We start from the raw sequence: 13,662 nt of genomic DNA on the forward strand, positions 1-13,662 counted from the left end.
GCAGCCTTTCAGTAGCCTGAAATCTGTATAAATATCACTGAAGCCTTGTTATTATCTCTTCAGTGAGATATTCCTGATATTCCTGTCTCTGCCATAGATGGGCTGATGACTTGCTATCTCAGAGGGTTTTAAATACTTGAAGTTTCCCAGTTATGACAGAGTTGGGTTCTTTAAATGCATGTAATAGTTTTTATCAGATTACTCATCCCCCACAGTGCCAGGCCTGCTCTGAATGATGACACAGGGAAAAACACTAGAAAATCCATTAATTTAAAGCTTTAACAATCCTGTGATCTCAGCTGCATCTCTACCATTCCATATTTGATACACATGCCACTGGGTGCTTACAAACTGCCAATAACTGTCTGCAGCAGAGTTCAGAAATTATGGATTGCCTTCAAAAAGCACATGTCCTTCATAAGACCTTCAATTACTGCTTCACGTCTGGGAGAGTGAATTACTTCAGCTTTGCTCAAAGGCAGACTTGGCCCTTCACAATTTACGTATTTCCTTTTGCTGTGGGACTAAAGCTGCTGCTTTTGGTGGAAGACAGAGGAAACACCATTGTGGGTCTCCTCAAGTGTGAAAGAATGGCTGCAGAGATGTTCTACTCACTAGGTAGCCACATTAAAAAATCCTGCATAACCCGGTTAGACGACTGGTTTGGGGTTTTTTTTTCTTAGGCTCAGTGTGTCATTGTGCTGAGTTTTCTCAGCAGGACACAAGTGTTTACAAGGCAGATCCTGCACGTGCTTTCTGTGTCTAGAAATCACAGCTAAGGGCTGGAAGTAATTTTGAGAATGAAGGAGAATAACAGGACATAGAGGAACTCCTGTAGGAGCAGAGATGATGTTGTTTTTATTGAGGGACCCGTGCAAAATTCCTTCCCTTTCAGGACTGGAATTGGATGCAGCCTTTGCATAGTTGTGCTAGATTTTAATGTTCTCAGAATAAGGGGAAGCTACAATTAAACCCAGCCTTTCTTGAGGAAAGGCAATTGTGCGATTAATTTATTGCCTGTATTTTTAAAGTGCACATACACATTGCAATGAAGTTTATTAAATGTTAAGAGACTATTTCTCAATCTGTTTGCTGTGAAAATCACTTGGTTTGGGTACAAGGGTAGCATTAATAGCAGTTACTGGAATCTGAGCAAATGGCAGAAATACTACTTAAGGCAGCATTTTGATAGAGTCACAGGAAACAGAATCATGTGTCATGACAAACCTGCATGAAGTAAAGAAAAAAGGAAAGAGGAAATAAAGAGGAAAATTCTACTGGCTTCTGATAGCTTTGTGTTGTACCAGTCAGTGCAGTTACCACAATATCTGAACATCTCAGTCTGTGTAGCTTCAAAACTTCTGTACAACTAAAATTGGGTTTAAAGGTCAAAATCAGCTTCTTAAAAACACTCAGAATGTGAGAGCCCATTCCCAACAAGAGTTTGCCTACAGAGTTGGCAAGAGTTGGACTTGATGACCCTTATAGGTCCCTTTCTGAGAAGATACTCCCCGAGCCTCCTTTTCTCCAGCTGAGCCCCTTCAGCTGCTCCTCATCAGACCCTTCACCAGCTCTGTTGCCCTCCCCTCTTTCCAAGCCAACACCTTACACACAAATTATTGCAGTGAACCTGAGCAGAAGAAGCAATTTGGATACAAAGTTTACAGTTCTGTATGGGTTTTTTTTGCTTCTGAAAGGTTCTGAAGCTGTTTTGGACCAACTGTGTGTGCCAGGGATGGGCAGAAGAGGCTGTTGGCACTTGCCTCATTAATTTGTCTAGAGGCTTTATGGGAAAATAGTTGTATTTTTTTGGACACAGACAAAATCTACAAGCACTGGAGGGCGAAACTATGCAAATTTCATTTAGTCCAAGTGGAAAAGATCATCTCAGGGCTTCCAAGAAAATTGATGCTGAGAGGTTTCTGAGAATTTAAAATATTATGAAAACAGGCGTAATGAAAAATATGTATGCGTTTGTGTTGGATGCTTCTTCAAAAGAATAAATTCATTCAAAAGAATGAATGTGAACTTCTTTTTCAATGACTGCAAAAATCAAGGTGCTCCTCAAAATTTTTTTGTATCAATTCAGAGGTCACAAGACTGAATTCAGTTTCAGGCAACACTAGATTTTAAAAAAAAAAAGAGAAAAAAAAAAGAAGAAGAAGTTTAAGATGAAGTTTTTTACATCAAGGCTAGATAGAATTTACAAAAGCCTGTAGTGGTGGGACAAGGAGGAATGGCTTCAAACTGAAAGAGGGCAGATTTAGATGAGATATTGGGAAGAAATTCTTCCCTGTGAGGGTGGGGAGGCCCTGGCACAGGTTGCCCAGAGAAGCTGTGGCTGCCCCATCTCTGGAAGTGTCTAGGACCAGGTTGGACGGGGCTTGGAACAACCTGGGATAGTGGAAGGCATCCCTATGCATGGCAGTAGGTTGGAACAAGATGATCTTTAGGGTCCTTTCCAACCCAGGCCATGCGATGATTCTGTGACTGTACGAGTGGCTTGAAGCTGTGCCGAAGGAATGCATTCCCCAAAAAACTCCTGTTGGACAGTTTTTACTGCAGTTCACTAAAAATTCTCTCAGTTCTTTAGTATGCACCTTCTGCTCACACTCAGATGGGTACAGCACTCTCAGTGCTTCTCTTCTGTCTTTGACTGATTCCAAATAAAACACTTTTAAAGGAAGACGGATCTTCCCTCCAGTTCCCTTTCCAGTGTTGTATCTACCTTGTCAGCCAGACCTTCTTGCTAGTGATGGTTTTCTCCTGAGGGAAAGTGAAGTATTTCAGAGAGAGAGGGAAGGAGGGCATTTGTAGTGGTTCATATTCCAAGTGCAGCCTGTTCCAATGCTTAACTACCCTTTTATTGAAGAAATTCCTCCTGATGTCCAACCCGAACCTCCTCTGGTGCAGCTTGAGGCCGTTTCCCCTTGTTCTGTCAGTAATTGCCTGTGGGAAGAGACTGACCCCAACCTTGATAAAACCTCCTTTCACACAGTTGTGGAGAGTGACAAGGTCCTCCCTGGGCCTCCTTTTCTCCAGGCTGAACCTCCGCAGCTCCCTAAGCTGCTCCTCACAGGACTTGCTCTCCAGAACCTTCACCAGCTTCATTGCCCAAACATCTTCCTGTACAGCTGTTTGTTGGAGCCTGGAGAGGAGAAGGTCAGATCCCAGATGCTGCAGCATCTCCCAGAAAAGGAAATAAAATATTTCCATCCAGGTAGATTTCCAGGGGAACAAGAACTTCAGTGACAGGGCTGCTCCACTCCTGCTGCCTCAGCAAAGACATGATGGAAACAGGAGGATAACGGAGGAATAAGAATCCCTGTCTCCAGAGAATACTTATCCTTGTTATCAGGTGCTTTATGTCATTTCTAACAACCACCAGATGCCTCAGAGAGTTCTGTAATCCTTGGAAACCTTACCAACCATAGTGGGAGATCATAACACAGCCACCCCATTACAGGGGATTGTGAAGGAAGGCGATGGTGTTTAAGCACAACCTACATTTATAAAGTGATTGTGCTTGATGTGGGGCTACAAATTTAATGAAGGAAACAAGGAGAATCCTGCTCAAATATGGAAAAAAAATCATAGTGAGGATGTTTAAGCATTAGAAGAGAGGCTCAAAGGTGTTTTGAGATCTCTGTCCTTGTTTGTACTCAAAATGACTGGATAGGACCCTGACATAATTTCAAAGCTGGATAAAATTTGTTTACTGGACTTGCTCTGATTATGGCATTGGACCAGAGGCCTTCCCAGGTCCCTTCCAACCTTAATTATTCTGTAATTCACAAATCTCATATCCATAATAAGGTGGCTGTTCTTCATTTCTAACCATGTCCTGGAGGGGTACGTATCTAACCAGGCCTTTGTCTGAAATCATCCTGCAAAACATGAATTCTTAACTCAAGCAGGGCTCAGATTCTGGTATTGTCTGTTCAATACTGATAATCATCTATGAATTAACATTTAAAATGGAAAACAATTAGCTGACTTGGAAACCATCATCAGAGAGGAATAGATCAGATGCCACTGTAAATTATTCTCACAACAAGGTGCAAGGCAAGGATAAATATGTTTAATTTTTTTTTGTGTTGACCCTTTACCCAAGCACCATCTGTCTCTCAAAACCTATTAAGCTCAAAGTGGCTTACTTTGATCTGATCATCTTGGGAGGGTATTCATTAGAATTGCCAGCTCTGAATCAACACTGGAATGATTAGTCATTCACCTGCCCATCCATCCAAGCAGACCTCACATTAATCATCCTGAGCCCAAAGGACATGCATTAAGCATTCCTTAAAATCTCTGAATAAATATGAATATGGAGGTGGACTGGAAGGCTAAAGTTTAATTCCATCTGGGCTGAGGGTTCTTCCCCACCCCATCTTCCTTTTCATCACACCACTGCTGTTGTGAACATGACTCCAGAGCACTCCACAACAAAATCAGAGGTGGGCTGGTTGCATCCATGGCCCCCCTCCCTCATGATTAGTTCTGGTCCTTTGTGGCCCAGAAGAAAAGAGCAGCATTTTCTTCCACCAAAAAAAAATATGTGGCAAATGTTTATAGCTAGTCAGAATTGTCCTAGCTTCTCAAAAAGTTATACAGGATAACTAAATTGCACTGTTGGGATCTTAGAAATAAACTTTTAACATCCCAGCCTGGCAAGTGCTGGAAAACTCTCCTCCTGTTACCAGGTTGTGTGGAATTGCTGCCAAAGACTCTGGGGGGAAAAAAAAAAAAGAAATTACAGACCAATTAAGCAGGATAATGTTTTTAGGGAGAAAAAGGAACTTAACAATGTTACATAAATAGTGGTGAGATTTAGGCTGGCTGAGGAAAAAGCAACAACAACAAACAAACAAAACCCAAAAAAACAACAAAAAAATTCGCAAAACCAACCAAACAACAACAAAAAAACCACCCCAAAAAAAAGGTTCTACCTGATCTTCATTTTTGTTTCCTTTGAGCCTTGCAGATTGTTTTGACTGCTTCCCTTCCTGACCTTAGGGGGATTAAATACTGATAAATGGCATCTTTATGGAGATGTTTAGTTCAATATTTTTCGGTCTAATGGTAACATGAGCTTCTTTGGCCTGAGAGGTTGGTTCTAGGGGGGCCTTGTAAAGCCACTCCAGGAGAGTCAGAGGGGGCAGTAGAACATAGGTGTAGTTGCTCAATGATTTACTGTATTTAAAAAAATATATATGGAGACACTCCTGTCTCTCTGAGAGCATTAGCGCTGCTGTTTAAAGATGTTTAAAGTCCAAAGTTATTCTCCAGTTACCTCCAACTGCAGCACAAGGATCTGAAACATGGCACAAAGTGCTTAAGTGTAGGTGGAACTTGATGAATTCACCACTGAAACCTGTTTTCATGAAGCAAAAATCAGCCTGTTTCAAAGGCCGTTGAGGTGTAAAAATCTTAATTTATTTCATTTGCCTCCAGATCGCATTTTCTGGGAATAAAAAGTTGCACTTGAGCATGGCAAGAACTTAATTTGGGTTATGCAGTCACAGACTGCCCAACACCATGATTATCCTATAGTCAGAGAGCAACTGTTGTCCCTCTACCTTGCACTTGTCAACACTTCCAGGTGAGAGATGTTCCCTGGGGACAGAGGATGGTGCATCCCAACAGTCTTAATTCCAGCTTCCATTACCATGACAGCTCCTTTATTCCAGATCGTCTTATCAGGCAACTACAATACTGTTTTAGTATTATTATGTCAAGCCCCAAGTGAATGGGCCTCTTCAGATGGATCAAGCCTTCTTCCTCTCTGCTAATGATACATGACATTTTTCTTCCAAAAACTTATTTTTAATGTCACTGAAGACTCTTTCTAGTGGATGGCTGCAAGAAATTAGCCAGCAGCCAGTGTCTGGCATAGGTAAGAGCAGTACAAAGCTGATCTCTATTTTATCAAAAGCAAACCTTCTCTGAATGTTTTCATCCTTCTCTCTATCTCTATCATTCTTGTTGTTATTCTGCTGAGGAGGAGGAGGAGGAGGAGAGGCTTTCAACAATATTTTTTATCAGATGTGTTTTTTAGTGATTTTTCAGATGTGATCTAATGGTTTGACAAGTCCTGGGTTAGGTGATCCAATCAGAAGAGGAAAAGCTATCACCCACTGATTTATTTCCATCCCATTATCCAAATCCTTTCTCCTGACAGTTCTAAAGCAGTGCCCACACTCTGTAGGCACAAATACATTGGCAAATCTGACTTGACCAGATGCTCAGGAACTGTAATTATTCACAGTACACAAAGCACAAAGAGCTGGAAAGGGTAATTCTGAAAGAGGAAAATTTGCAAGAAAAAGACAGGTCAGGGATCAACACGGAGACCTGAGCTCTCTCCTCAGATAATCATGGTCCTCTCAAGCAACTACAGTTCCATAGGGGTGAGGCTGATAATTTATGTTCCAGAGCCCCTTTGTTAAGCTCTAAGCGCTGATGACAGTGTGCAGCATCTTTGGGCTATTACAGGCAAGTGCTGGTAATTTTAGGTCATAAATGTGCTAATGCTGACTCTAGGGCATGGTCCTGACTCTACCAATGCTTAATGAATTACTGAATTAATCTCTTATGGAGATTAACAACCATGTTTGAATTTTGCTTTCTCTTTTTCTATTACTCTTCCACTGTGTGATAGCTTTTTTGGTGTCTTTTTTTTTTTAATTATAGTAGTCACAGCCAGTTTTTCTTTTTCTTTTCTGACCTAAAGTTAAGCTAACATTTTGATTCTGACTTCAATTGTAAGAGATAAATTTTAGCTTAACCTTTTCTGCTTGCACTCTGGTCACATCCCAATTGCAGTGAATTATTCTGTCATTAAGAAATGACCTCACCCTTCTAAGTGCAGAGTCTATTTCCACGTGCCCAGTCCATTAGGAATGGCTCCAGCTGTACAAGAAGGCAGAATTTTTGTTACTACTTTTTATCCTGTCTCAAACCACATCATAAAAGCCATTTGGACATAGCCTTGTTTAGACTCACATCTTCATCTCCAGGTGACCCTTTTTGACTCGATTGGCTTGATTTGAAGTACAAATGATAAATCTAATAGGGCTTCACTGGCTGAGTAAGTATCTGTTCACACTACTTGCTGAGAAAAAACAAATTTCACTCCAGAAGAAAGAAGGAAAACTTTCTCTAACGATATCTCAGCATTTGGTGGCATCTGGAGAGAAATGAGCATTTGAGAGGCAACATCCCTCTGCATTTCAGGTCCCGCGTTCTTCGTGGGGTGATTTCCCATGACAGTGCTCTGACAATTTACTTGTTACTTATACTCTTTGTCTTAGGTGCCCAACATTTATTTAAGCTGTTTTTTCACCCAGAGGAGCAAGAAAGAAAAAGGACTAATTAATTGCACATGTCTAAGTCACATCCTTGTGGGGTTGTCTCTCTTTCACCATTGCCTATATTGGAAACATAAATAATGGCTCCAGTAATTGGATGGGGCTTGGAGCAACCTGGTCTAGTGGAAGTTGTCCCTGTCCATGACAGGGGGGTCGGAACTAGATAATCTTTAAGGTCCCCTCCAACCCAAACCATTCCAGGATTCTGGCCAAGACTAGAAGTCAGTCTTTCAGATGAGATGCATCCTCCCCTTGTGTGTTCTCTGGCACATGGATTTGCCTTTGGGTGTATATTATATCTTCCCTTACACATGCAGAATCAGAAATAAGTATCCCTTTTCCCTCCAGGTAGAACCATGGTAGGTTTACAAATAGCGAGCTTCCAGAAAACTGCAATACCATGACACATCTTCCCACTGTTGCTCATGTTTTCACAGGATGGTTCAGTGACCCAGTGAGGTCTGATGAGGCAGGGAAGGTCAGCAGTCCAGGCTGGCTGCTGCTGTAGCCCAATGTGACTGAGTCAGTCCATCCTGACTCTGCCTGTCTCATTTGTCTCATTCAACCCATTTTGTAAACTGAGCAAACCCCATCCTGAAGCTAGTGAAGGTGTGCTGTAGCCACCACTTCATAATGAGAGGCTCCTCCAGAAATCCCCTGCACTGTTATTTAAACACATTGTTCTCATTCTCATCTCAAAATCATTTGTGATGATCGTGCTCTTCCTGGCAGTGCTGTCTTTTAATTTTAGTTCCTCTTTCATTAGATGTTCACTCTTCTTTCTCCAGTCCTATTCCTTCATATTGTTTGTTTTATTAGGGTATGTCTGACCCCTATTAAGTTTGTCATTATTTTATATTGAAACAAATCATTGATTCAAAATCAAAAGAAAAAATCCCAGTGTGCCACTCTCCTCACCTTACTGTAAACATCTGCACCTACTTGTCTTGAATCACAGGATCAATTAGGTTGGAAAAGACCTCTGAGACCATCGAGTCCAACCTATGACCTTGTCAACTAGACCATGGCATTGGCACAGGTCACAGATAGTTGAGGTGATAAGGAAAGAAAGAAATCCTTGGGTCCAATGTGCCCAGTCTTTGCCTTCTATAAGGGCTCTAATAGAAAAGTCACATTTCCAGGTTCAGGATTCCCCTGACAAGACACCACAGAGGGCAATTTTTCCAGACTGGTACTCACAAACCCGCAGTGGAGTGTATTCATGGACAAAGCTGGTGTTAAGAGGGGATTCTTTGGTGCCAGACCACAGCACTGCAGTGTTTCTAAGCAGCAGTGCTCCAGATCATGGGTCTGTCCATGTCCCTGAAAGCCTACCTAGAAATGGGAGGATTGAAACCATCTGAGAGCAGGAGTGTGGTTTCACCCTTTCTCTGTCCTCCTTGTGAACTCTTGTAGGTTTTAACCACCAGGCCTTCATCCTGCTCATGTAGGACACCTGACTCCGACAGTGTGTGGTTTGGGGTGGGAAATACCTTTGCTAGTTGAGCTCTTCAACCTGTTTGAGCACCCTTAGACAGCGTGTTGAGCGTGGTTCAAAGCGGGGTTGGGGAGTGTGTTCCTCATCTTTTGAGCAGACCTCACAGTGCACCTGAAGACAATCCCCAAGCTTTAAAAGAAACGGAGAAAAGCAGCGGCTGTGCAGCTTTGGGCAATTTTCTTTTTGACTCCATCTCCCCTGCAGTCCCAGTGGTGGTGACAGATACACCCAGGATGGCTTTGATTGACCTCCCTCAGGTGCTGATAGCTGAGAACCTGCCCCAGCATGGTTTTCACACGGGCTGTGCAAGCTCAGCCCAGGCCTTGCACAGTTGCCATGGCAGCTGATCCAGGTTGAGGTCTCCTCTACAACAGCATCACTGCTGTTAATACCCAAACCTTACCCTGTTGGTGGTAAAACAGGGCTAAGAGCAGTCCTTTACTCTAGAGGGATGCAGTGAAGATAAGTACATTAAAGACTGAAAAATATTCAGGGTTAGATGTCAGTATTGTCTAAATTTAGCTAAATTTATAATCTAGACATCTCAAGTCGAGCCAGTTGTCTAGACTCATTTTATAAGTAATTAAAGGATATAGGTATTTTTCATCTGACCACAATATCTGGCCTATTTTGGGCAACTGCTTTAGGAGGAGATGAATCATACCCTTTGACATACTGACTGGTTGTCTCTTGGTCAGGAACAGGGCTGTGGGTCAAGAGTTGAGGTGTAATGTCTACATTATGTTATTTATAACCCCACCTTCTAAACAAATGTGATTTTGGCAAAGGAGGCCCTGTCTTGATATAGATGTCATATGTAAAAGTGCTCTTTTTTAAAAGTTCACTGGATTTCAGGTTGGCAGCAGAATGTCAACATCTTTTCCAAGTGTCATGAGTACTTCAGACTCATTGACTGTCCAAGAAGCTGGGCCCAGATTCATCTCCCCTAATTTTGTAGGCTTACTTAGCTGCCTGGGTTAGGGGTCTTAATTGTTTTCCTCTCTACAGTAAGCAGAGATCAGCAAGAATATCCAGAAATTGGTTTAAGTGCTTCATTCCAGGTTATGACTTTGAGTCTTCTCTGCCAGGGATTTGATCATGGTCTAAATCAGGAGTACCTCAAGCCTTTCCTCCCCCTGTGTTTGAGGGCAGGACTCCTTCTTCCTATTTTTCTCTTGGTTGTATATGTATATATTTGAGCTAAAGTTTCTGGGCTCTCTCTGTGCTCCATGTAAAAAAATATGCACTTAAGTTGAGGATTAATCTTGCCCATTTGTCAGCACCTGCTTGAGGATGACCTTCTGTCGACCGCAGAGCAGCTCTGCCCTGCCTGCACGAGATGCTCACAGGGCTGGGTCAGGTGTGTCTGTGCTGTAGAACCAATGCATAGCCAGATCACCTGTGATTCTTCAGACACAAGGGAAGCAGGGGCAGCTGTAGCCCCTGTGATAGGGCTCTCTGACCTCCATCAGCTCTCAGAGAGGCCTTAGGTGCACCATCCTTCGGGTGCATCCGTCTCGAGGGCTTGATTCCGCTGTTTCAGTTTAAGCCTTTGTTGCCATCTGAAATGCTCTGGGGTGTTTAAGACATCAGATATGAGACATGTGTGAAAGTCACGTTTTTCCCAAAGTACCCAAGAGGATATCAATGAACTAGACAACCCTGTTTAGGCATCTGAATCAACGCCTGCATGTTTCAGCGCCCTGGCACACATCATCACTTTTCCCAGTGCTGTCCAGCCTCCCTTCACAGAGGACACCTGAGTATTCCAAGTATTCACCTTCTTTCCCTCTTTCTTCCACCAGGTCCGTTCTGCTGCCAGGAAGAGGTGGCACCGCTGGCAGGACCATCACTCCCTCCGAGTGCGCGTGGCACGTGCCATGTCCATCCCCACCTCTCCCACGCGGATCAGCTTCCACAGCATCAAACAGACCGCGGCCGTGTGACCCGCCCCGCACAGACCCGCACCACCTGGTGGCCTTCGGAGATCTTCACTCTTCCCAAGCCCCTTTCTGCAAACTTTCTTCCTTTCTCCTCGCTGATCTCCCTTCGGTGAGGTGCCCGGCGTACTCCTGTGGACTCTCATCTCCCGTATCCGTGATGCTGCTTTTAAGGCAACCAGGCAAAAGCCTCTTGGAGTCGGTGGTGGTAAAACAGATTCAAAGAAGAAACAGGTTCGACCCTGACTGCACTTTGTGGAAGTTCACAATGCAAAGTCTGAAACACAACGCTGGCAGGAACAATCAATTTTTTTCTCTTTTTTGGGGTTTTTTTTTTGTTTTTTTGTGGTGAACAAAGACTGTTTTTAACATACTGCCCATCTCGCCCTGTACATTGATTCCCAATGATTTCAACAGTTTGGTGTATAATAGCCCACCCCTTTTCTTGTTTCTTTGTAAAAAGTTTCTTCTCTGCAGAACTGTCGTTTGAGAACTTGTGGCAGTGCAAAAAGAGCGTCTGGAAGGTGGTGTGAAAAATTTGAATTTATCTACTTTCCCCATTCCTCCCTTTGATAGACTGGGAGTTGTCAGGGCATCGCTGGACTGTTAAACACAGGGCACTTTGCCTTGCAAGCACCATGCCCTGTGCACACACAGATTTTGCAGAGGACAGCAATAGCTCTAAGTGCTCTACAAAATATCCTTACTCCTCTTAGCCCCACGCTTTTGGCACAGTGTAAGTAGCCTTTGGGAAGTCTCTGGTTTTTTTCAGCTCGGAAGATCGGGGTGGGGAAGGACAACAGAACATCTTTTCTGGGTTTGAAAAATACAAAAGGGAAGCACTGTAAAAATGGTAATGAGAAGAGGATGCTTGCATTATGAGGATAGTGCTACATGCTGCACAAAGATATCTACTGAGCATTTTGAACTAGAGCAGATGTATCTACCAGGCTTTTTATGTGATGTTCAAAAATACTGTATATTTTCAATAATAAACACTACTCTGGGTTGGTTTCAATAAAACCAGGCATCGTTTTCTTTACGCTGGAAAGGAAGAGGACACCTGTCTTGACAGTGGTTTTGTATCTAAGATCAGGGAAGGAAAGCCTGTTTGATGAGGAGCCAAGAAGAAGAACCACCTCATGGTAAAATCTGAGCAAGAGGATATTTAAATGCAGGAAGAATCACCTCCCTTCTGAGCTCGTGGTGTTACCCTGGATCCCTGTCCCTCTGTGCTCCTCTTCCCTCCATTGGGCTTTGCAACAGCAGGAAGAAAAAAGCAAGTTGTTTAATACATTCCCCATTACCTGTATCTCACCAGAGGTGTAGTAATTTGCTCTTTCTACTTTATCAAGCTTACTCTGAATTTTCTTTAGATTTTTTTATAGGACTTTCCAGTACAAGCTCGATTTAAACCTCCAGATTTATATTGGTCTAGTTTTCAGGGGCTGGAAGATATCTTGGAAGACACTGATATTAATCTCCTGCTCGTGGAAGTATGCTGTCCTAACAGCTGTCACACTCAACTTGGAGCATGTTGGACGCAAACAGCAAATTTAAATTAACAAATTAAAAGTTTGTAATTTTTCACCCTCCTAACTCATTTGCCTATGCCTCAATGAGATAACAGAGAGAAGAGGGAGATTTGAGATTTTGAGATTTGAGTGTCTGATGAGAGAGGACCAGGTCAGTGCTTTTATTTATCAAATGCATCACAATAGGGATGCACAGCCTCTGGCATTTTGTGTTTGAAGGGACAGATATATCTACAGGTCAGAACTATGTAGATTATCTCTGTGTTTGCCCTGGTCTAGGCCATGCTGGGATAAGAAAGGGATTTGCAATGCAGAAGATCCTGTCAGAAATTGCAGGTTATTGTTACTACCAGGAGTGTAGCAGACATCCAGACATCCAGCAGGCCCGAGCTGAAAAGAAATTCCACAGCTGAAGAAGTGAACTCATGTCTCTGGCATTAGAAATTTAGCTGCAGGGTTTGATTTCACATGGTCCTTTAGAGCTTGGAGTTCACCTCACAGCAAACCACTGGAATATATTCATGCCAGGACACCGGGACTTTGTAACAGTGTTTTCAGGGCTATTTCTGCAATGCCCTGTTTTCACTTAAAATAAATACCCACTGCACATCTAAGACCAAAAAAATAGGTGAAGGCACCTAAATTTGGTCTCAGTAAGCCAGGTGTCTGCTCTCCCATTACACTTGGTACATACCCAAGGAAATTGTGCAGTAAAGTCTGCAGAACTTCTTAGCTGGCCCTCAGGAGGCACCTGCTTCAGGAGGAGCTCTTGGCCTTGCTTGGTGGAACACATCTCTTGCCCTCGCTGAGGGCTTGATTCAGCTGCCTAAATATATGATTCTACCAGCATTTCAGGTGCCCCAGGAATCCCAGCTGCCTCCTAGTTTTCTGTCCAGAAAAGCAGCTGTATACCCTGTGCACATGTCCCACCTTTTCTAAGCTCTTCCAGGTGGAAATCAACACTTAGGAATGTCTTGTACACTTGTACACTTACCCAGCTACTTCTCTGATATTCCCTAGGGAGAAATCAAATTGGACAGGGTCAAGTCAGCTAATCCAGGATTCTGCCAACAGGACTGTTATCTACAGACAGTACAGGGAGATCCAGGTAGCCTAGGACACTTGGAGGGACCGTGGTGGGGTTTTATTCCAGCAATCAGTTCTATGCAAAGTGCACTGAAGCCAGTAAGGTTTTCACTGGCTAAAGAAATGAGACTCTGAAGGACTCTCTCCTTTCTGTGCTATTAGACATGGCTCGAGGATAAAAAATTTTCACTCTTTATTTTATTAGTGCAAAGAAATTCAAGAAAACAAAAACA

The 13,662-nt window shown here is 43.0% G+C and overlaps 1 protein-coding gene across 2 annotated transcripts in view; it reads left to right on the forward strand.

Moving 5' to 3' along the window:
• CRHR2 (corticotropin releasing hormone receptor 2) overlaps positions 1 to 11,845 on the forward strand; it is a 143,445-nt gene extending 131,600 nt beyond the window's left edge. For both annotated transcript variants that reach the window (XM_027695517.1, XM_027695518.1), the window contains one exon: positions 10,674 to 11,845. In XM_027695517.1, coding sequence (XP_027551318.1) covers positions 10,674 to 10,814 — 141 coding nt within the window. In that variant the 3' untranslated portion in view covers positions 10,815 to 11,845. The remainder of the gene's footprint in view (positions 1 to 10,673) is intronic.
• The last annotated feature ends 1,817 nt before the right edge of the window (positions 11,846 to 13,662 follow it).

The sequence above is a fragment of the Neopelma chrysocephalum genome, unplaced genomic scaffold (genome assembly GCF_003984885.1).
Source record: "Neopelma chrysocephalum unplaced genomic scaffold, ASM398488v2 Primary Assembly neopelma1_101, whole genome shotgun sequence".
NCBI lineage: Eukaryota > Metazoa > Chordata > Aves > Passeriformes > Pipridae > Neopelma > Neopelma chrysocephalum.